The sequence below is a fragment of the Gymnoscopelus braueri genome (genome assembly GCF_963280865.1).
Source record: "Gymnoscopelus braueri genome assembly, chromosome: 11".
Lineage (NCBI taxonomy): Eukaryota > Metazoa > Chordata > Actinopteri > Myctophiformes > Myctophidae > Gymnoscopelus > Gymnoscopelus braueri.
Genome location: NC_137613.1, coordinates 38,242,108 through 38,266,107, shown reverse-complemented (window position 1 = coordinate 38,266,107; position 24,000 = coordinate 38,242,108). Strand labels below are relative to the sequence as shown.

The 24,000-nt window shown below is 41.5% G+C and overlaps 1 protein-coding gene across 1 annotated transcript in view; it reads left to right on the top strand.

The window, feature by feature from the left end:
- Positions 1–24,000, top strand: part of LOC308095616 (glutamate receptor ionotropic, kainate 5-like) — a gene marked incomplete at its 3' end in the record, with an annotated part of 85,832 nt that overhangs the window by 36,253 nt on the left and 25,579 nt on the right. Inside the window, 5 exon segments of the mRNA XM_080442667.1 lie at positions 3,697–3,778; positions 3,781–3,800; positions 9,109–9,216; positions 10,403–10,606; positions 21,797–21,910. Of these exon segments, the coding sequence (XP_080298793.1) occupies positions 3,697–3,778; positions 3,781–3,800; positions 9,109–9,216; positions 10,403–10,606; positions 21,797–21,910 (528 nt within the window).

Below are 24,000 nucleotides of genomic sequence, written 5' to 3'. Positions count from 1 at the left end.
ACACACACACACACACACAAAGTACACTCGGTGTTGAAGCTGCAAACCATACGTTTCATGTCCAGAATTCAAACCAGGGTTCCTAGTACCTGGCCGAGGAGGACCAAATTTCTACCGCTCCAACAAGATGGACTCCCCCGCTCCAACAAGATGGACTCCCCGCTTGCCTGGGGAGATATTTGTGCTTATGAGCTTCAGCCAGTACTAGTTATCAACAACCCCTCAGCCAGTTGTCCTAGCTGAGGGGTTGAAAGTTCTCAATAGAAGAGCACAGGAGACATCCGCTGACAGATGTGCTAGTAATATTGTATTAACATGTTCTAAAAACACTAAAATACCTTTATTCGTTAAAAATACCAGATTGCAGCTTTAGTTTTATACATTTGTAAACCCTGAGAATGTACAAATGTAGCAAATGGACCCAACATCTACATTTGTACACTGACTACACTCTGAGTTAAATGAACACTGAGGATTTGCTGCATACACAGACACACACACACAAAAAACTATTCATGCAATAAAGCATTTTGAGTGCCTGGTGTGTTGGTTCAGTAGCCGTTGCTGTGTGAACGTGTTGTGATCAGTGTTGAAGTGATGGAATGAGGAGTTGAGAGGCTCTGCAGATTGAAATGGACTGTTAGCGCTGGCATGATCGGCACATATCATCATTGTTGTTTTTATGGACCGAGAGAGAGAGGAGAGAGAGAGAGAGAGAGAGAGAGAGAGAAGAGAGAGAGAAGAGAGAGAGAGGAGAGAGAGAGAGAGAGAGAGAGAGAGAGAGAGAGAAACAAGGTCGGAGAAAGGGGTGATAAAGCAACAAGACAGACAGACAGACAGACAGACAGGCAGGCACCCAGACAGATACTGTAGATAGACAGATAGAGGACAGAGCAAAATGGTGGAGAGAGAATGACAGGAGGTAGAGAAAGCGAGAGAATGGACTTAGAAGAGGGAGTTATATTTCTCTCTCTCTCTCTGTTTCACGGAGTCCCCCACCACCCGTCCGGCTCCTTCGTTCATCCAATTGATTTTGGCCCCTCTCTCTCTCTCTCTCTCTCTCTGTGTCTGTCTGCCTCAGTCTTTTTATCTACCCCGTCAGCTCGCCACACCTCCTCCATCCCCCACACTCTCTCCATCACTTTATTTCTTCTTCCTTCAGTCTCTCCTCCTCTAACTATTTTCTTCTTCGGCTCTCTCTCCGTCTCCCTGTCGCACATCTCTCACTCCATCGTGCTATTTCCGCTCTCTGTCTCGATCCCTCCCATTTTCTTCTTTCCATCCTGTACAATTTTTTTTGTGTATCATTCTGTCGTCTCTATACTTACTTACTTTTGTGGACAATCTGCTCCCTCCCTCCTCTCTCTCTCACTCGATCTGTCTACGTCTCTCTTTCTCTCTCTCCCTTTTATCTCCCCAACTTACTCTCTCTAACTACCTCGCTATTACCGGTACTCTCTCTCTCTCTCTCTCTCTCCTCTCTCTCTCTCTCTCTCACTTGGTCTCTCTCTGTCTCATTCAATCTCTCTCTGTTCCTTGTTTGGCTGTCTCTGCTTTACAGGGTAATTTATCTTGAAACATGCACACAAACACATGCCCATAAGCATTATGTGCAAACGCATACACGGACACCCATTGAACACCTCCCCTCACACAACTTACAGGCACACATGCACGCACACATGCACTCAAACACAAATGCACATGCACAGTAACACGTACACTGCCACACACCTTGGAATGAGTACATCTACAGAACAGTACATGTTCCCACAAATGAGTACACGCTACTTACACATACAGACACAATGACTTGTGCACACTTGAATGCACACATACACACTGTTATGAATAGTCCAGGGCCATCTAATGGCGCCTTTGTAATTGATACGAAAATTCATCGAAAGTTCATTATTGAGACGAGATGCATCTGTTAGATTCCCGAAGGCCATGTTCCTTATTCTTATCCTACTACATTCTGTACATATCGTCTGGTCACGTCATGTGTCTGACCCTATACAGTACAGTACGTATTCCCTGTGTGTGTAATAAACTTTGTGAACTTGTCACATGATACAGCCTTGTGTCATATCTTGTTCTCCCGGGCCCGCCGCTTTACACAGACGATTTCTTCAACTGTGAATTGTCACACACCACCCAGGCCTGCTAGGACCACACCGACGGTCTTCCTAAATTCACAACACACAATAACTACATCATGCACATATACCACCCTATACTTTCTATAAATATACGTATACTCACACATACAGAATATATATATGAGATATATATATATATATATATATATATATATATATATATATATATATATATATATATATATATATATATATATATATATATATAAATCTTGTCATGTCTCTCGTCTTCCCTCCCCATACAAACACTCTCACACACACACAAACACACACACACACACACACACACACACACACACACACACACACACACACACACACACACACACACACACACACACACTGTCAGAGCGTGTTGTTTCAATAATACATCTCAGTGTCTCTCTCAGCTCTGTCATACATCTGATGAACAGTGCTCGTCTGCTGGCCCTGCTGCCTGCTCACTCTCTTTATACTCCTTCTCATTCACCCCATCTCTCTTTCTCTCTCTCTCTCTCTTCTTCTGTCCCTCCACTCCCCTTTTCCGGCTTTTGCTTTTTTCTGATTCCTGTCCTCGTCTCAACTTGCCAGATTCTCCAGCCTTTTCCTCTGAGTTTTATCTGCCTCTCTTTATCCTCTTGCTGTGTCTGTGTCTGTGTCTGTGTCTGCCCCCCCACCCCTCCTCTCTCTCTCTCTCTCTCTCTCTCTCTCTCTCTCTCTCTCTCTCTCTCTCTCTCTCTCCTCTCTCTCTCTCTCCTCTCCTTCTCTCTCTCTCTCTCTCTCTCTCTCCTCTCTCTCTCTCTCTCTCTCTCTCTCTCTCTCTCTCTCTCTCTCTCTCTCTCAGCCCATTAACAGTTAATTTCCTCTTCAATTCAATTAGCTCTATCGTCCTTAAGTGCCCATGCAGTATAGTTAAGTAACCAAAGCCTGATTGTAGTTGATTACTTTGCTATCCCAGTTGCACACTATTTCTCTCTCTGGCCCTCTGTCTTCTTATGTAATCCAGCAACGTACACCTTCTAGCTTTCTGTACTCGTCTCATTATATTTCTCTATTTACCCACTTTAATCTCACTTTCTCCTCGTTACTAGTTTAATGGTTCTCACTGTGTATTTTTTCTCTCTCATTCTCTCTTTCTTGTTTGTTTTACTTCCTCTCTCTCTCTCTCTCTCTCTCTCTCTCTCTCTCTCTTTCTCTTTCTCTCTCTCTCTCTCTCTCTCTCTCTCTCTCTCTCTCTCTCTCTCTCTCTCTCTCTCTCTCTCTCTCTCTCTCTCTCTCTCTCTCTGTATGTCTTTCTCAGTCAGTTAAGTTCAGCATGCCTTGTTGGCATGAATGTTAAGATGAATAATATTACCACACTGTAACACCCAGAGTGTTAGTTTAACTGAGAGTGTACAAATGTAACCAAGTGCACCTGTGAAGTTACAAATGGATACATTTACATTCAGGATTTTACTCTGCAGTAGTCATAGAGGGAAGCTATCATAATAATATACAGGTAACTACAATGTAACAGTGTGTATCTTTTCCTCTGCCTCCTCTTCCTCTCTCCCAGGTGGAGTATGATGGCCTGACAGGCCGGGTGGAGTTCAACAGTAAAGGCCAGAGGACCAACTACACTCTCAGGGTCCTGGAAAAACACCCGGAGGTCATAAAGAGGTCAGGGGTCACATGAACCAAATAGTCCAATGGTTTACATTTATAAATACATAAATACATACATACATACATACATACTGGTTTACATCGACTGCCATGGATACAGCACATACTACTGTTGTCAGTAAGTACTCTCCACTCTCCAGTATTAGATATGCTGGTGGCTGAAAGACGACATTTTTAGCCAGTATTATTTGCATACTACAGTATGAGGACAATTTACTGGTTGACTGTCACCAAATTGGGTTTTTTGATGAAACAACCATCAAAGTGTACAAAGTAAAAAATCTGCTACCTACCTGAACGATGAATCTTTGTTGATAAGAAACCTGAGTTAAAAAACGGAAACTACTGAAAAATAATAACCTTGTGTGGAGCCATACAATACATAACCCTGCTGCTCTAGGATAGAATTTCACTAGAGCCTCGTCTTATGTCCAGTAATGTCTAGTCAGCTTTCCCTGTCTGTCCCACTTTCCTTTAGAAAAAAATCTAAATAACACCCACGTCTCATTAGCTATAGAATCCTGAGGAAGCAGCCAGGAGAACATTAAAAGAACAAAGATCAATATCCATCACCACAGGGTCAAATGGGGTCACTAGCTAGTTAAGTATGCAATAAAAAGCCCCTAAATTGAGGTGTAGCTCCCATTATCTCCTGCTATTTACAAATGTGTATTTTTATACAAATAAACCCTAGCGTTCCTATTCTGGGGTGGACATTCTGCGAAAATAGCAGATCTATAAGCTCACAAAGCGACGCAACGCTTCAAAAAACTGAGCGGACCAAGTATAGACCCCTGGGGGACTCACTTTAGTCCCCCAGGGGTCTATACTTGGGACCCCAATACTTTGGGGGACCAAAGTATTTAGGGTTTAAGTGGTGAACTTATTTTTTGCTTATTATTTACACACATTTTTGTTTTTTTATTAAAACCGACATTAGTAATTAGTAAAAAAAAATTGCATAAAAAGTATCATCTTTGTGCAAATATTATAATTTAAAAAGTCACAATAGCTGCCACATTGTGCGCTTATCAGAGAAATGTCTCCGATTTCCAAGTCATCTTTACTGTCATCGAGATATCTTGGATTCTCATCAGATATTAGGACAAGTTGTTACCAAACAGCATAATATAACCCACTGTTTCCCAAACAGTGGGTATATTTGCGGACCAATATTCATATTATCCCCTTTTTTTTCCTACATTAAAAAAAAGTTTAAACAAAAAAATCACAACTTTTCATCAATTCAAAACAATTCCAACATTTTTCAAAAGTATTTCATAAATAAAATAGAATCATTTCCTTAAAAAATAAATAAATAAAACCATTTAAGAGATATAGTGAAAATAGCAGATCTGCAAGCTCACAACGCGGCACGAAGCGACACGTTGTGAGCTTGTAGATTTGCTATTTTCACTAGTATGGGTCCCGGGCAAATTCATTTCTAATTTCTCTTTTAGGTCTCGAGCTAAAAAGTTTGGGAACCACCGATATAACCTAATCTATTGCAAGCGTTCACAAAGCGGCACCTGTGAGGCGCCAGGGCATTGCAAGAGGGGTGCAGAGTACATGTGAGGTCTTGAGGGGGGGCCCCCCACCTCAGACTATGAAAACCCCTGGTCCATTGGTTTTCATTCGCATAACAAACTAGTCTCCAGGGAGAGCTTTGTGAAATTGGTGGAGTCTATGATTTATGCTCTCCTTGGTTCATTAATATTCCTCTCTTAAGGTATTAAAGTGGTGCATGTAGTACACTTAAATTAATGTCCCTAGAATGATCATCTTGTATTATAGAAAGAAGAAATAAGAGCCAGCATAAGAAGAACTAAAGTGAAACGTTCAAAGTGTTGTTGTTTTTTTTTCGATTAAAAGGACAGTGTTAGTGAAGAATGATGTAGAGCAGTGGGGTAGTGGACCCCCATCCAAATGTGCATGTGTGGACAAGGTGCACACGCACGCACGCACGCACGCACGCACGCACGCACGCACGCACGCACGCACGCACGCACGCACGCACGCACGCACGCACGCACGCACGCACGCACGCACGCACGCACGCACGCACGCACGCACGCACGCACGCACTCCCGCACGCACTCTCTCACACACACACACACACACACACACACACACACACACAGACACACACACACACACACACACACACACACACACACACACACACACACACACACACACACACACACACACACACACACACACACACACACACACACACACACACACACCACTCAAGACATGTCTGATTACAAAGGTAGCATGATAGCATGAAATGATAGGTATACAAAGGGGCACGGTGGCTAGAAGGTCCTGGGTTCGATTCCCGCAGGGGACGCTGTGGGCGCTGGGGGCGTGTTCTCTCCTCTGCGTCATCAGTGCCCATACCCTAGGTGGGGTTGGCGAAAGGGCCTTTCTGTGTGGAGTTTGCATGTTCTCCCCGTGTTCCCTAGGGTAGGTACCCTCACAAAAACATGCAGTAATCCTGGTCACTATACTGCCTCCCCCTGGCCAGCCGGGGCGCCTGATGGAGGGGAAGGGAACTGGTTGGAATAACGTGTTCCTTCCACGCGCTACGTCCAACCAGGGAAACTCTCCCCTGTCAGGTGACAAGAAGGTCAGTTGGCTCTCATGCATTGAAGGAGGCATGAGCTCGGCCCTGGCCTCCCTAGGTTGGCAGAGGGAAGGTAGTGCCCAGGATTACATAGACAATTGGCACTGGGTGTAAAAAATAGGGTTACAAAATCGCGGGATAAAAATGTAGTTAAAAAAAAAGAAATGATAGGTATACAGATGATAGCAAGTTCATAATTTTCTATAGGATCACAATATCAAAGTAAATTAAACCATCAAACATAGCCCTAAAATAGTACAAAAACTTTTCAAGAAAGAAATCAGTTTGTAAAACAATGATTCCAAATTAAAAGGCTATTCAGGATCAGGAATCAGACGTTGATTACAGGCTTTCAGGTGATTCAGTGAATCAACAGAATATTATTGTATGTTCTGTTTTATTCAACCCTGTGTTAAAACGGCCATCAGTTCTCTAGCAGTAAAGAGCACACTCTGTGGAATCACACCAGACAGTACATCACTGGTTCTCAACAGGGAGTCCAGGGACCCCCAGGGGTCCTTGATGTGGTTCCAGGGGGTCCCCAGCTAAGTGATTGATAGTCAGGACCCAAATGTTACATTTATACTGACGACACCTTATCAAACTGGGGGTCCTTGAAATTAAAAAGGTTGATTGAGGTTGAGATCAAATTCCACTCCTCTATTTATACCTCAGCTGTCCCAATGAAAAGAGAAAATAACAGGAAATAACAGTACTGCCCACTTCCCTTTAGAATAAATGAAGATATAACGCCCACATGTCATTAGCTATAGAATCCTGAGGAAGCACCCAAGAGAACATCCAGAGCAGAGATCAATAACCATCACCACAGGGTTAAATGGGGTCACTAGCTAGTTAAGTATGCAATAAAAGGCTCCTAAATTGAGCCATCGCCTCCTATTATCTCCTTGTAATATACTTACTTATTTTTTATATTACTTATTTTTGGTCGGACTGCAACAGTGGGGCCAGCCTTATACATGCAAAAGTTACTGACTGACTGACTGACTGATGAAGTTACACCACTGGTCGGCCAGCTCAGTGTTGGAGTTTCCCCATTGGCTGTTGCTCTTTGAAAATTATTCGAACCGTTTCCTATTACGTCATCAGGGGCCATTTACAGCGGCTCCACAGTCTTCAACTACTCCTGTGGGAGTCTTCAATTATGTCCTCACTGTCCTCAAAAGGCATTTACAGCTGTTCCACTAAAGCTCATTCCAAACTTATCGCATGAATAAGAATGGAACATTGTAATATACTGTAATATAATATCCTGGATAACTTCATCACTCGCCTTGGCTGAGTGTCGCCGCTTACTTTATTTGAAATTAACCGCCCTTTAGCAGTCCAGCCATTTAGTAGGTTTTGACCTTGTGTATACTGTAATAATAATAATTAATTAAAAGGCCAAAATTGCTGCCCCTGCGCAAGAAATGTACAAAACGTGAAATTCAGCCCACTACTTTTCCACCTGTAACTGGTTTTGTGTGGGGAATTTTGTAGGATGTTTTATAGCGTTTTCACTATAGAATGGCACTAGTATTGTTTTATTATTTGTTCCCCAGAGCTACTGTAGCTCTGCCTGACAGTTGAGTGGGCATGGAGTGACAAAAATACTTACATGGAGGAAGATTTAGTAGCCTATACTGGCAAAAGTGTCGTCGTTGGTTCTCAATGGTGAAATGTTGTATGTCTTAGCGAGTATACGGCCTGTCCACCTAGTCTGATACAAAGTAATAATAATAGTGTAGCTGTAGTAGTAGTAGTAAGAAGTAGTAATTATCATCACCATCATCATCATCATCATCATCATAAACTCTAGTTACTATATGCTAGTGCCATCCTTAAAAACTGTTTACAAAGTGCTTTATTATTATTATTAGTGTTTTTTTTATATTATCACGTCAAAATGTGATAAAAAAAAAGACCAGGAGACCTGGTTCTGACAGATCCAGAATGAAGTCCTAGTATGTAACACACCTACAAACCACTTTATAACTGAAAAGCATAAATCATTTTAGGCATTTGGGAAAGGGGGCATGCCTAAGGACAAAGGGGGCATGCCCATGTATGGAGAAAACAGGTACAAAACATGCACTACGTCACGGCTAAGCCGGACTTCACATGACGTGTCAGCCTGTGTATGCCCATGTATGGACGAAAGGGGGAAACAGGTACAAAGCCTCATGTAAGCCCGACCCCTTGGGTCTGGCAAAAAGACTATGTAAGCAATGAGATAAATACAAATTAAAAAAGGAATTACGGTGTCCCTCTCAGCTTTCCCTACAGTGGGCCGGCCTCCAGTCTGGTAGACGGTGACTCCAGGCCTTCCCTGTGAGACCATTTGACATGAGTAGCCCGTCACCAGCATGACAGTGTATTATCCTTAACGGTTAATCAATTAAAAACAACACAAAGAGCATGAGGTCCATAGGTCACAGGGTCAAATGGAGTCAGCTGGAGGTCAGCAGACCTGCTGTGTATATATACGACCTGCAGTATATATATACGACCATGTTGAAGGAGGAGATCCCTCATTGATTGTTGCATATTGATTAAGCATTCTACTGGCTATCTGTTGTTGCTCTCTGTCTGGACATGGAGCTGTCTGTCTGAATGTCTCTCTCTCTCTGCCTCTCTCCTCTCTCCTCTCCTTTATGTGATGGACAGATTGGCGTCTGGTACTCCAACAACACGTTGTTCATGAATTCCTCCTCACTGGTCCTCAACACCTCTGAGACACTGGCCAACAAGACCCTCATTGTGACCACCATACTGGTAAATCACACGCACACACGCACGCACGCACACACACACCTAATGGAATGTAACATAACATTATTCAGCATTAACATGTTACATAACATTTCATGACCAATAAACAGTCCGAATAAATGTAATTCTAAACAGTGGTAGTTATTCATTAGTGTTTAGTAATTCCGTAATTTGTTTTTAATACATTTTTCAATTAAATGATATAAATATTCATTAGAAAATCACTAATTATGAGAATAAATAGTTGAGAAAACATTTATATTCCCTGCTGCCAGTTGTTGAATAGTTTACATGTACAGTAACATGAGTTTAACCTTACCGCTATAGTACTTCTTACAAGCATGTTATAACTTTTATGTGAAACACAATGTATAGCCTAACAATTATTAAAATCTATAAAATATATAGAAATATTGATTGATTGATTGTTTTTTCATGAATTATTTATGTATGATTAATTGATTTAATGGATGTTGACTAGTTGATTGGCCAACGTGTGGACAAGTGGATTGATTCCATGGCTGATAGTTTGTGGAATGGTTGATTGATTAATTGGTTGATAGTTTTGATTGCCTGGTTGACTGATAACCAGGCAACATGCATAATTTGAGTAATGGATTGCTTATTGATCTATTGAATCATTACTGTATTGGTTGATTGACTGACTGACTGATTGATTGATTTGTTGATTGGTTTGTTTATTAATTGTCTCCGACTATGTTTTGCACCCTGTCCGTCTGTCCGTCCGTCTGTGCGTGTGTCCGTCTGTCTGCACACTCCCTGGATGCAGAACCTCTGCCCCGAATTTTTCAGATCGACCTGTTTTAGCGCCACCAGGAGGTCGATATTTGCAACAATTTTTTTTTTATATTACTCCTACAGATTTTGTCCAAACATCACGCAAATTGGTACACATTATCTCTATAGTCATGTGATCAAGATGGATCTGTCCGACTCTTCATATTCCATCAACATTGCTGGCCCACTATAACCTACCTGACCTGGCGGAGACCTGTGCTCCGACGAGCACTTTTTCTACTTATGACTTGTTTTTTATTGATTGAGTAGTTAGTTGATAGGCTAATTGTTTAATGTATTGATTGGTCAACAGACTGACTGACTGACTGACTGACTGACTGGTTGGTTGGTATAGAGTATGGACTAATATCCTCTAATATCGTTTTTGCAGGAAAACCCCTATGTGATGCGTAAGGCCAACCACGAGGAGTTCCATGGAACTGATCAGTATGAAGGCTTCTGTGTCGACATGCTGAGGGAGCTGGCAGATATCCTGAAGTTCTCCTTCAAAATCAAACTGGTCGACGATGGCCTGTACGGAGCTCCAGAACCCAATGGCTCTTGGACTGGCATGGTGGGAGAACTCATCAACAGGGTGAGTAGAGAGGAGAGGAGAGGAGAGGAGAGGAGAGGAGAGGAGAGGAGAGGAGAGGAGAGGAGAGGAGAGGAGAAGGCAGAGGAGAAGGCAGAGGAGATTTCAATGCAAACACAGAAGAGACAAGTCAAATCACATTTATTTATACATTGTTACAGCCTCAAAGGGCTCACATTTCACAAAAGGAAACAAACAACCCTCCTGAGCCTTGAGCCTATAGACCCTCGACCCAAAAAAAAAAACCAAAGACCCTACCCGAGAACTGAGTGGATTCGGGTCCAAAATCTTGACTTTACACGTGTTTGGGTCGTGTCTTGTATAATTGCCACGGGTCTCGCGTAAGCAAATCTAAAATGTATTTACGTGTTAATGGACCCAACAAGGACCTGAAGATTACATTCTTTAATAATATTTGGAAATTTGACTTATTTAACCTTGACCTACCCGAAATTTGTGTTTGAATTACCATATTGTCTGGTCTTGCATATTTAGTGATGTGATGTGAATAAGCGCTGATGCTGAGTGAGCACAGCAGAGTGATGAAAACATCACTATATTTTCCTGATAGGGTTTCTGCAGATGTTGGACTGTGAAACAGGCTTGGCATACAGTCAATTTTTATGGAATGAAAATGGAAAAGTCATTCAAGAAAAAGCCACATTTATGAGGAAGGTAACATCAGCTAATTGAATGTTGAGATGCATTGTTTTACTGAAAATATTTTATAGCGTATCATTTTCTTCTATAAACAAAATATGCTTTGAAACCTAGCCAATTACATATTTTGGAATTACAGTTGTATTAAATTGATGGATACATTATAGCTTGTTTGCTATAGCTGTTTATTCTCGGTCATGCTGGTCAAACAGCACAAGGTTATTCCAAATAAGGTTATGCAAAATACAGACAGTGGTGCCTAAACAGTGTGCCGAGGTACACTGGTCTGCCGTGAAACAAATCCAGGTGTGCCTTGTTATTTTGTGACAGCCACACATTATTATTTTAATATTACAACCATACAAAAGGTTATGAATTATCTTTTAACTTACTATCAGTACTTTCACTTTGTGTGCACTCATTTCCCAAAACAATAGCAAATTCTATACCATTTAATACATTTTTTGGGGGCATGTCATTATAGGATTAGTTTTTTTTCCAAAAAAATAGCATTTTGCATTGTAATGTTTATATTGTTTTGTTTTGTTATGTTTGTTGACGCTGTAGGAATGAGTTCTTGATTATGTCCTGTATGTACTGTAATGTTTGGTGTGGACCCCAGGAAAAATAGTAATAGCTAATGGGGATCTGCATACATACATGTAAATGTATGAATTACATTACAATTACAAAAATTAATGAATGAACGGAATATTGCACAGCACAGAACTGATCCCATCACTCCAGCTGTTTCCCCCATAACCTCTTGTAAAATAGTTCATCTTAATTAGGATCATTTGAGTTAAATGGCACTGTCCTTGAGCGCACATGGAAGAAAGCTAAATTGGGAATTGGGAACAGCCAAAACCACTTAACGCCTTGTCAACAGCTCCCGAACTGACACATCATGTGTGAGCCATTGCATGTGTCTGTCTGTGTGAGAAAATGGGTTTAGCTATGGAGGAGTTAAGAAAGTCATTAAGTTATTAATGTGCCTTTGTTACTAATTACAGTGGTTTATTATCTAATCAGAATAATGATCAGTGTAAGAATCGGAAAGACTTGATTGCTAATTAAAACCACGGCACCTAAAAATGACAGATCCCTTGTGCAAAATGCACCATTCTGAGACGTGTCACGTGGGGTACATTAAAGGTGCTATGAGTGATGTTTTATGGTTTCAACAAAGTGTTTTGTTAAAAAGTGAAAGCTCTAATATTCTGATAGTAATCATCGCTATAGATAGTTTGTTCAGTAACAGAGATCTCTCCGTCTCTCCTGCTCTTTAGCAAACAGAAAATGCATATGCAGGCGGGACACCAATTTCATCCAATCAGGAGAGAGAACCCATTAAGACCCGATAGGCTATTTGCGATTTTGCGGTGAAGAGACTAGGTTTAGAGGGAAAAGGGGATCGGAGCAATGCAGAGCCCTGGGGGACCCCTGTCATCTAAGTATAGAGTATAGGGTTCGAGTGTTTGATATTTTGGCAATTATGGGGTCTTTGTGACCTTGGTGAGCCATGGTAAAAGCTGGATAATTCACCGTAAAGCAAGTCTTTGTCTTTGTTCAGACTACATGGAAAATCCAATTTGTTTCTCAATATGATATCAAATATGATATTTAGGATGGACTGTCCACACTGTCATTTGCAAGTGAACAGCTCAGACTTGTGTATTCAGACATAGTCAAACTATCTGCAGTGATTGCTATGGTAATGATGTGCAGTAGGAATGAGTAGGCCTATTTGCAAAGCAGTGCAGACAACAACAAAACAGCAACTGATGGAAGAATGGAGATCTGTCATTTCGCCCTTCATGCCATATCACTCTCAAGTCGTGGTGCAGAAATCCAGACACATCAACATTGGAGGCGGCTGATCCAATGTTCTGTGCTGCAGTCACGGCAGGCATTTCTCCCACAGACATCAACATTCCATCTCACATCTTAACCGCCTGTGGTAAAAAAAAAATCCTTCTCGTTCCCACAGAGAAGGATTTTGGACTTTACATCATCGCTATGCGTCATCTTGCGAGTGATATAAAGAACAGTTTGATATCTGATTTGAGTGGCTAGAGCGTCCAGACTGAGCCACATTTGTGTGTGTGTGTGTGTGTGTGTGAGTGTGTGAGTGCGTGCGTGCGTGCGTGCGTGCGTGCGTGCGTGTACTTTTTGCCCATATATCGAGACCAAGAAAACTCTCCCAAGTTGGTGCGTTATGCATGTCTGACGTAACAGACTGGCCTTCAAGTATTCTGATAACGGGTACTGCTCTAGTCTTTAGAAATCTGTTCGTGATTCGTTTTGCTGTTCAGTCAACCCTATCGCCAGTGGAGACGTGGAAACGTTCAATGACAACGTTTCTGGACCACAAAAAGTTTAAATTTGTAGGTACGTTGCATTCAACGTTTAGGTTTATGGTTCATGGTTCGGTTTAGGGGTTAAGATTAAGGTTAGGGTTGGGGTTAGGTTTAGGGATAAGGTTAGGGTTAGGTTTAGGGATAAGGTTAGGGTTAGGGTTAGGGTTAAGGTTAGGTGTAGGGTTCGTTAGTATGCGACGTATAATCGACGATTGACTCTACATGGTTCTCATCTACGGACCACGTTCACATGCAATGTTTTTGGGGAAGCAATCTGATTCCAATCTGGATATGCCAAAAATGTGATTTGTGCTGCCAGTCTCAACTTAGCCAAACAGCACCTCAGGGGTGGATGCCCCGTCGTGTAGTTATTTTATAATAACTGACTTGCTCCCTGTAAATGATCCCATATGTACAGTATGGGGTCCATGCTGTACAAGGAAATTGGTTTGACACATTGTGAATGCGACAACCCACCATTAAAGTATTATAGCAACTGACGGCAGGACCATGAGAAATATACATGGTCATATTTACAGTTCAACAATGACAGCCAATGGTATTTAAAATATAATGCTGTAACTTCTCCGATTAATGTTGCCATAGAAACTAATGCTGGAGTTAATGTTAGTTCAAAGAAAATGGCATAGTTATAATTGTCACTGCTCTCTCTTTTGTTCACGTATGAGTATGTGTGTGTGTGTGTGTGTGTGTGTGTGTGTGTGTGTGTGTGTGTGTGTGTGTGTGTGTGTGTGTGTGCGTGCGTGTGCGTGCGTGTGCGCGTGTGCGCGTGCGCGTGTGCGTGTGCGTGCGCGTGTGTGAGACAGAGAGAGAGAGAGAGAGAGAGATGAAATGGCAGCTCAAGTAAGCAGTTAAGAAGCTAATCATGTGGGGCATTGATGGTAATTACTCTGTAAAGTTTCAGTTACACCTCAGGATCCTTCAGCATCCTTCACACACACACACACACACACACACACACACACACACACACACACACACACACACACACACACACACACACACACACACACACACACACACACACACACACACACACACACACACACACACACACACACACACACACTAACCGATCTAGCACTAAACCATGCCCACCCTCCCAATAGGCACACCCACCAGACTCAGTCCAAACTGACTCAGTTTGGACTGAACCTTTGAACCTTTGGACTGAATCATTAAATTCACACGCACACACACGCACGCACACACACACACACACACAACTAGACTAGGTTTGTGCCATTTACTCCGATCTTGCACTTTGTATGTAAGTTGAACAGCCTGATCGGCAGAGAAAACACTAGCAATGTACGTTTCTGCAAATTACAAGAACGTCATTGTGGGCGTTATTTAATCGCACAAACTTTGCATGTCGACATTTCTAGATGTGGACCATGTCAACTCAGTCCTACAGTATTATTTACTATTCTGTGCCAATCGATGTGCGGCTCGAATGGCGCTGAGTCGGCAGCAGCTGGTTTCGCTCCGTTCGGTGCGGCCACTTGCTCAGGTAGCGCCTCCCTCGGGGGCACCTCTCAGGTAGCGCCTCCCTCAGGGGCACCTCTCAGGGCTCCAAGCCCGGTGCTAGAGCTGACAGTGCGTCTGCCTTGAAACATTGAGATACAACGTTTCAATTGGTTTGCAGAAATGTGCATCGACAGTGTTTGTTCTCTGGTGATGATTGGGTTGCCCTTGATAAGAGTGTCTGCTAAATAAATGCATATGCAACACAACTGCTTTTTCCTTAAAATACACACAAGCTCAGAAGTCTTACACACATTCTCATCTACTTCTCATCTACTTTAAATGTAGCACACATACACACGCTAGTTATGATTCTCCAATTCTACCCATTTATTTGCCGCTTTCCATGTTATTCTAAAATTGTAGTGAAAGCATTTATCTTCTATACGCACGCACGCACGCACGCACGCACGCACGCACGCACGCACGCACGCACGCACGCACGCACGCACGCACGCACGCACGCACGCACGCACGCACGCACGCACGCACGCACGCACGCACGCACGCACGCACGCACGCACGCACGCACACACACACACACACACACACACACACACACACACACACACACACACACACACACACACACACACACACACACACACCCACACATACACATACACACACAAACGCAGCTCCCCCGTCATGGCTTCAGTGACTGATGAAAGTGGGTGAAATCGTCGGAACAAGTGTCTGCTTGTTAATCAATTAAGTGCTAATTAAAGAGCACACAGCTGTCTGGGATCTCAGTCCGGGAGGGGCCACTTAAGCACACCATGGATTATCTCTCCTTGTTTAGTTTACATTACACCATAATCAACCAAGACTAAAGAGCAATCCCAAATATTATAGCTATAATTTGTATACCGATTATATGGTTGTTTACTGTTTGTGTGATATTATAACTCTTATAACACTAGTATTATTCATCATTTGTTCATTAATTATTAATAAGTCAGCTAATTAAGTGTTAATTAAGGAGGAGAGGTGTCTGGGGTCCAGTTTAGCTGTCCTGTTTAAATTAACCTCAATTAGACTGTGTTTTAAAATACATAAATTCAACTAGAACATGTTTAGTGAACAAGGAAGACATTCACACTATAAAACCAATGTTGTAATTTTTACTTGAAGGAGCATAGCATCTTTGATGTGATTTTAAATGTTTCAAGACTGCACTTAAATTAATTAGTAAATGAACTCTCGACTGTTCAGTTAAATGGTCAGTTAAGTGTCAATTTAGCCGTTAATTGGTGAATTAAATGTACTTAAGAGCAAAGAGGTGTCTGGGCCCTGTGTAATCTACCTTATCCTTCATTAGCACTATGGAAGCTTATGTAGCTTAGTACTTCTAACTATGTTGTTGTAAACCAGTTATTTGGCTTTTTGGCACATAAAACTAGCCTTTGTTAAAGTAAAAGTAACTGGGTGTGTTTGTGTTAAATCAAATGATATCTTTGGCATGTTTGCTTAAGACATGACAGTGTATAGACACTGGAGGGGTGATAACATGTGACACGTCTCCAGAATCAAATTGTTTGAAAAAAGATTTGTATCTACTGCATGTGGTATATACATAATATACAGCAAGTGGTAAACCAAGCCTTAATGCCTAATTTATATTCCGTCATATGACGTATAAATCAGGCTTAAAGAGGCACTAGCGAACATTCAGCCACTAGATTTAGCACTTTTACAGAACCTCTGTTGTGTAAGGTTTTGTATTTCCCCATCACCTCTGTAACAGTTACCAACAAAAAAAAGGTGGATAATGGCTGCCATGAGCTTCTGGTTTACAGAGGTAAACAAACCAATAATTCTGGAGTTTTGGCATCCCGTCCAAATTATTAAAATGATTATTTCACACAGAAAAAAAATACATGAAATTCAGTCATTCATAAAAAAAAAAACAAGTTTTAAGCTCTTTGGATGCATTATTTTATTTTGTATTTGTTTTCATAAGTGTACTGTACCCTTTACCCTGCAGTGTTACTGCCATGTGATGTATGACCACAATGCTGCAGCTACTCGCCAGAATGCTGCACCATACAATACAAACTATGACCTCTGCATTTTGCACAGTACTTCTGTATAATAAAAATCAATAATCCATTAAAAAAAACCTACTGACTTACTGAAGAGGGGGCTTTCAAACAAATGGAACAGAGCTGCCATCATTAACCCTGGCTCAAACAAAAAAGAAAAATATATTTTTAAACCAACAACGCTGTACTCACCTTGGGTGAAAGAAGAGGTGGTTTTTAATTGGAAAGAGAGTGTGTGTCCCTGGTCACTCCCACATGCCAGAGAATCACTCAGCACAGACAGTAATAGTCCTTCTCCACTTAGACCCCTGCTAGCTCCTCATTAACCTTGAAAACACAGAACAAGCGTGCCATTGTTCACTTTGTAAAGTGATATGCAATTGTCAAAGTTGCATATCGTCGCTGTCGGAAGGAAACCTTGTATGTCCAAAACCGTTCCTTTTTTATTACTATTTAATTTTAAATTCTGATAGCACTCATTGCTATAGAGTGTTTGTTCAGTAACAGGAGTCTCCATGTCTCTTCAGCTCCAATTTTATCCAATCAGGATAGAGAACTCAGACCGAATACATAATTATTAACAAGTGAAATTGGAAGTGTTGACACAAAGAAATGTGCAGACAAAATTAGAACTGGAACACTCTAAAAATTAAGCTGATAAATGGGTGCTCTCTCCTGATTGGCTGAAATGTTGTCACCCACCTGAAAATGCATTTTCTGTTTATTAAAGAGCTGGAGAGACAGGAGACTCCTGTTACTGAACAAACACTCTATAGCAATGATGACTTCATCACTTGTTTGATGGAGTAGGGCATTCATTTCCACAATATATATATAAAACGTTGAAACCTGGAGATACAAGGTTTGTATCTACCGTGTCTCCCTTTCAGTGTTGTTTAATTGGACAAATTGCTCCAAATATAACCAAAACATTATTCACACTTCACCCTCATCTGGTCTTGTTGGATAACAGGGACATTTTCTGAGCACCAGGTGCATTGACTTTGCACCTTGTTTGCAGTGTTTATAATTGACCTACTGAAGCTAAACGTTAGCTTAAAATGTAGATGCAAAGTGGAATATCCCATTATTTACATAAAACTCAGTTTTTACTGTAGAATAGATAATAGAACTATCTTCAACATACGGTATATAAATAATAATAATTGACATATAGTATTATACAGTATATGATGTATATACACAGTATATACTGTGTATATTGTGTGTATATTGTGTGTCTGTCTATCTATCTATCTATCTATCTATCTATCTATCTATCTATCTATCTATCTATCTATCTATCTATCTATCTATCTATCTATCTATCTATCTATCTATCTATCTATCTATCTATCTATCTATCTATCTATCTAAACATGCACACTAACAACCTGTTATTATCCCATGAAATCAACTTTTTATTATATCGGTTCATGTAAACCTCACCTCCCATTTCCAATGACACTGATAAGCTGTGATCCTTCTGGTAAGAAAGGGGATTACAGTGAGATATAAGGCTAGTGTTTGCCTTGGTGGGGAATTTATACCCCTTATCTCATTTACTGGAGGATTTGATGCTGTGGTGATGGTGGTGGTGGTGGTGGTATACTGTAAACTCACTCAGTGTTCCATGGCCATAAATAATCTCAGCATGTTTATTATTTGTGTAGATTTAGACAGTCTCGTCAATGTTCAGAGACAGTGGTTCTCAAAAGTGGGGTCCGGAGAACCTGAGGGGGTTCTAAATGGACCCTTACAGCTCTATAATTCTGAGTGTATACAAATGGAACCAAATGGACCTGTGACCATTTGGTTCCATTTGTATTATGCTCTGAGTTTGGGCGGCTGATGAAGGTTAGTACGACCGAAACGTTGTATTTTTTGCATCAAATAATAGCTGTAAGTGAAGACAGTGTGTGAGATTATATTTTGTCTTCTCATGTGTTGGCTGTCTACTCCTACGCACCCGTCTTATCAAGTACTTCTTTTACTAAGGTTCAAAGACCATGACTAGATAGGGGCATGGGAATCAGGGTCATAGCCGGGATTTGAAATACTCATGACCTGAAATACTCATACTGTCATGAGTCCCAGTCCCAGTCCATAACACATAACAGTGCAAGAATAAATACACAGTGCAGCACAAGAAATGAATCAAAAGGCTTCAGTAAAAGTCAGTGGCAAACAGAAAAGTCCTCTGCTTTGATTTAAAAGAAGAAGTTCTAGCAGACCTGCAATTTTCTGGGAGTTTGTTCCAGATATGTGGTGCATAAAAACTGAAAGCTGCTTCTCTGCATTACTTTTTGACTCTGGGGTCAGAAAACAGACCTGTACCTGAGAGGTGTATACTGTATGGATCATAACATGAAGGTCAGAAATGTTTTATGCTTTATAAACCAGCAGTAGTATCTTGAAATCAATTATTTGACAGAGAGGAAGCCAGTGGAAAGATCTGAGAACTTGAGTGATATGATCCACTTTCCTGGTCTTGGAGGACTTGAGCAGCAGAGTTCTGAACCAACAGCAGTTGTCGGATTGATTTCTTTTCTTTTTTTTCTCCTCCTTTTCTCCCCAATTTAGTCGTTATGCCAATTAGTTCCTCCACACACACATTTGTGTGTTGTCACTGCTGTCGTATCCTATTGACTCTCCTGCCAGTGAGGAGCCCCCGCCGGGAGGACGTAGAAGAGCCTTCGTCCTACTCCTCCCGCCCAACACTCCCTGCTGACGGGTGCCGCCCAGCCAGTAGGAATACATGCAGTGACGAATGTCACCCTCCTCCCCGCGCGGCTCCCCTTACCCAAACGTGGTCCAATTGTGTTCGTATACTATAGACGCTCGACAAAGCCGGATGCACCACGGCGGATTCAAACCCACAACCTCCGTGGTGGTGGTGGATAGATTTGTTTAGGGAGACACCGTTACAGTAGAAGAATCTACTGAAGGTAAATTAGTAGAAACTTTTTTTTCCCCTTCCAAATCCAGCTGAGGCATAAGTCCTCTGACTTTGTAATTGTCTTAGGCTGCTGAAATTCAGGCCTGAGATTTCTGGTTGGGTTTTTTTTTTTTTTTTTTTACATTACCGATTGAAGCGGAGTGTTGACTTTTAATCGTTCTTCCTTGGCTCCAAAAGCAATTAACTTAAGTTTTGTCTTTTTTCATCTCATTGAAAAGACAAGGTTACCTAGTTTGTAAACATCTGCAGCAGACAGCTAAGCCTGTGGTATTTTGTTATCTCTCCAGCCAGGCGCGCTAGCTTTAGGTCTCACTTGTACTTTTCCCAAAACACTGAAACGTTGTGCCGTGTGACGGCTAGGGATCCATGGAAATAGTAGTCAGAATAGGTGGAACTGCACCTCTGGTTGCTAAAACCCCCAGAAGAAATAGCGAGAACATGACCTTGGTGTCCTCAGTGGTAGCTACAGGCATGATGGGAATACATGACCTCTCACAGTGCCTGTCACACTACGTTTATTTTATTTTTCTTCTCCTGGTCTCTCTATCTCTCTCTCTCTTTTTGCTTTTGCTCCCTGTTTCTTTGCTTGTTCTTTAGATTTGTCTCTTGGGTTCTGGATCTCTCTCTCTCTCTCTCTGTAGCTGTCTCTCTCTAATACACGCACGCACGCACGCACGCACGCACACACGCACGCACGCACGCACGCACGCACACACACACACACACACACACACACACACACACACACACACACACACACACACACACGCACACACATCACTTTGACATTTCTCAGCTCTTTGCATCTTCTCTCTCTCGCTCTCTCTCCCCTGTGGGGGTGGACCATCTACAGTATGTGTCAGCTGCTCTTTCATGTCTTGCGACACACTGACCCCGTTTGACCCTCTGTCTTTCTTCTTCGTCTGTGACCCCTCTGTGCCACCTCCTCCCTCTCTCCCTCCCTCCCTCCCTTGCTCCCTTCCTCCCTCCCTTGCTCCCTTCCTCCCTCCCTCCCTTGCGCCGCTCCTCTTTGATGTAGCTCCTGTGCTCCCGTTTAAGATTTCCCCTTCGATTGTTGTTTCAACACCAATCTGGTTGACATTCTCAAATACCTCTTCATTCATTCTCTCGCCCTCTCTCTGGTTCATTCTCTCCTTGACTTTGGTCTAAACACTCCCCTCTGCGATGACTATAGACTGAATCATCATCAAGTCGCCGAACAAGGCCACGCAACTTCATCTATTACATCTCTAGATCATAATCTGACATACGATGGAGCACTCGTCAAAGGACAAGGTCAAAAAGATCAGTTATTGATTAACACATTTTGAAAGGCCAATTTCACGTCCCTGCGCTACCCTTGCGGACTTAAGATTAATGTTAATCAACGTTGAACTTTTGCATTTGCATGAGAAACACACTGTCAGACACGACAAATGAAAGGCGATGATGTTGCATGTTCTGACATGTCCATATTTGTCATTATGCGTTTGGAACATGATGCCATTTTGCCTTGACTGAGCAATTTCTCTCTCTCTCTCTCTCTCTCTCTCTCTCTCTCTCTCTCTCTCTCTCTCTCTCTCTCTCTCTCTCTCTCTCTCTCTCTCCCCTCCATCTACAGAAAGCAGACCTGGCTGTAGCTGGCTTCACTATAACCTCAGAGAGAGAGAAGGTCATAGACTTCTCCAAACCCTTCATGTCCCTGGGCATCAGCATCCTTTACCGGGTTCACATGGTAAGCAGACCTTTATTACATCATCGCTGTCGGGTGGAAACATCATATGTACAAAAGTGTTCCTTTTTTAAAAAACATGAAAATAGTGAGCTTGTAGATCTGCTATTTTCACTACTTTTTGCGACACTCTTGTATGATGAAGTACAGCATTAATTTACAAAAAAAAACATAAATTAAAAAGTTGAAATCTGGAGATACAAGGTTTCTGCCCAACAGCGACGATATCTTTGTGGGGACATGTTAGGTCTTCACAACACACGCACACACACACACACACACACACACACACACACACACACACACACACACACACACACACACACACACACACACACATTCACACTTTCACATCCTAGAACATATATTAACGAGGGTAATCTATGTAATTGTTTAAGCTGTTGACTTATGCACACACATTAGGGAGGCTGCCACGATGTTTATCGGTGTGCTGCTCCCTGGTGTTAAACAGTGTGAATTTATGTCTGGCACTGCTCTCAGTTCATTAATACTTAACGAATATCTGTGTATCCCTGAACAACATTTAATCACGGCGTGCCATGTTGCACTATTGACACTTAGGAGATACGTACTGCATGTGCAGGTACACAGTGTCTTTCACAGGGAACAGGTATATCGGTGGTGGTCAGTGGAGGAAAAAGTACTCAAATTCTTTACTTAAGTAAAAGTACCAATACTGCAATATAGAAATACTCTGTTACAAGTAAAAGTCCAGAATTAAAAAATGACTTGAGTAAAAGTACACAAGTATTGGCATCAAAATGTACTTAAAGTACCAAAAGTAAAAGTACTAAAATATTTGAAAATAGCAGATCTACAAGCTCACAACACGTTGCATCGCGACGCGTTGTGAGCTTGTAGATCGGCTATTTTCAAATAGCCCAGGTATAAAATAGGGCTAAAGTGGTTAATGTATGTTTTATAATAATATAATAATAATAAAATAATAATAATTTACATCTGAAAAGTAACTAGTAAGTTTTCAAATAATTGTAGTGGAGTAAAAGTAAAATATTTGCCTCTGAGATGTAGGCTAGTGGAGTAGAAGTATTGGAAATTGGAAATACTCAAGTAAAGTACAAATACCTAAAAAATTGTACTTAAGTACAGTACTTGAGTAAATGTACTTACTGTAGTTACTTTCCACCATTGGTGGTGGTCGAGATGGTAGTGCAAGAAGTCTTTGTGAACCTCACAGATGGTGCTTGGCAAAAAAATATATATTTTCAAAGAGACCAGCATGAATCTCTCAGGGACTGTGTGCTGGTTCAAATCCCTTTGTCTTAACTCACGCTCACCTCCATCAAAGAACATTCTCCTGTGCCTCTGACTCTGTAAAATGAAAATCCATGATGTTACTTTAACACTGAGAGTGTACAATTTGGAACAAAATGGATCCTTACCGGTTATTTTGATTCCATTTTCACACTATCAGAGTTAGACAGACAGACAGACCTATTGATCCATACAAGTAGAAAACCTAAACTCTGGTCTGGTCGCCTACACTTGATATATATGCAAATGATCAATGTACCATCTATCATCTATCACCAGTAGTATGGGAATATGGGCAATATGATGTCAGGCTGATATGTACAAATGTCAGCCATCTACACAGTGGGAGTATGGATAAGTATGTACAGTCAATCTACAGTGGATATAATAAGCAGTATATATTCAATTTAGCATTTAAGTAAAATGAACACGAAGGTCTCAACTCTCACTTTTCATTGGTTGATTCTGTTGTAAACTGCAATATGGACAGGAGGGGCACTTATGGACATTGCTGTGAAATGTACTCATTAATCAAGATTCACAGTGTCTGCATTTTGTAGATGCAAGAAATCCTCCAATAAAAACACAAAAATGTGTATTAAAATGAAGAAAAAAAAGTTCTTGCTTCTGAACCAAGTCCTTTCTTATGCCTTTTTATTGGTTCTAATTTGGGCTGTGCTCCAGCAGACGAGTTAGTCAGTCAGACAGACAGACAGACAGGCGTTGTAAACCTCCAAACAGAGCAATAATGAAATGTAACGACGGGGAGCTGTAGCTCCCAGGGAACATTGTTCTGA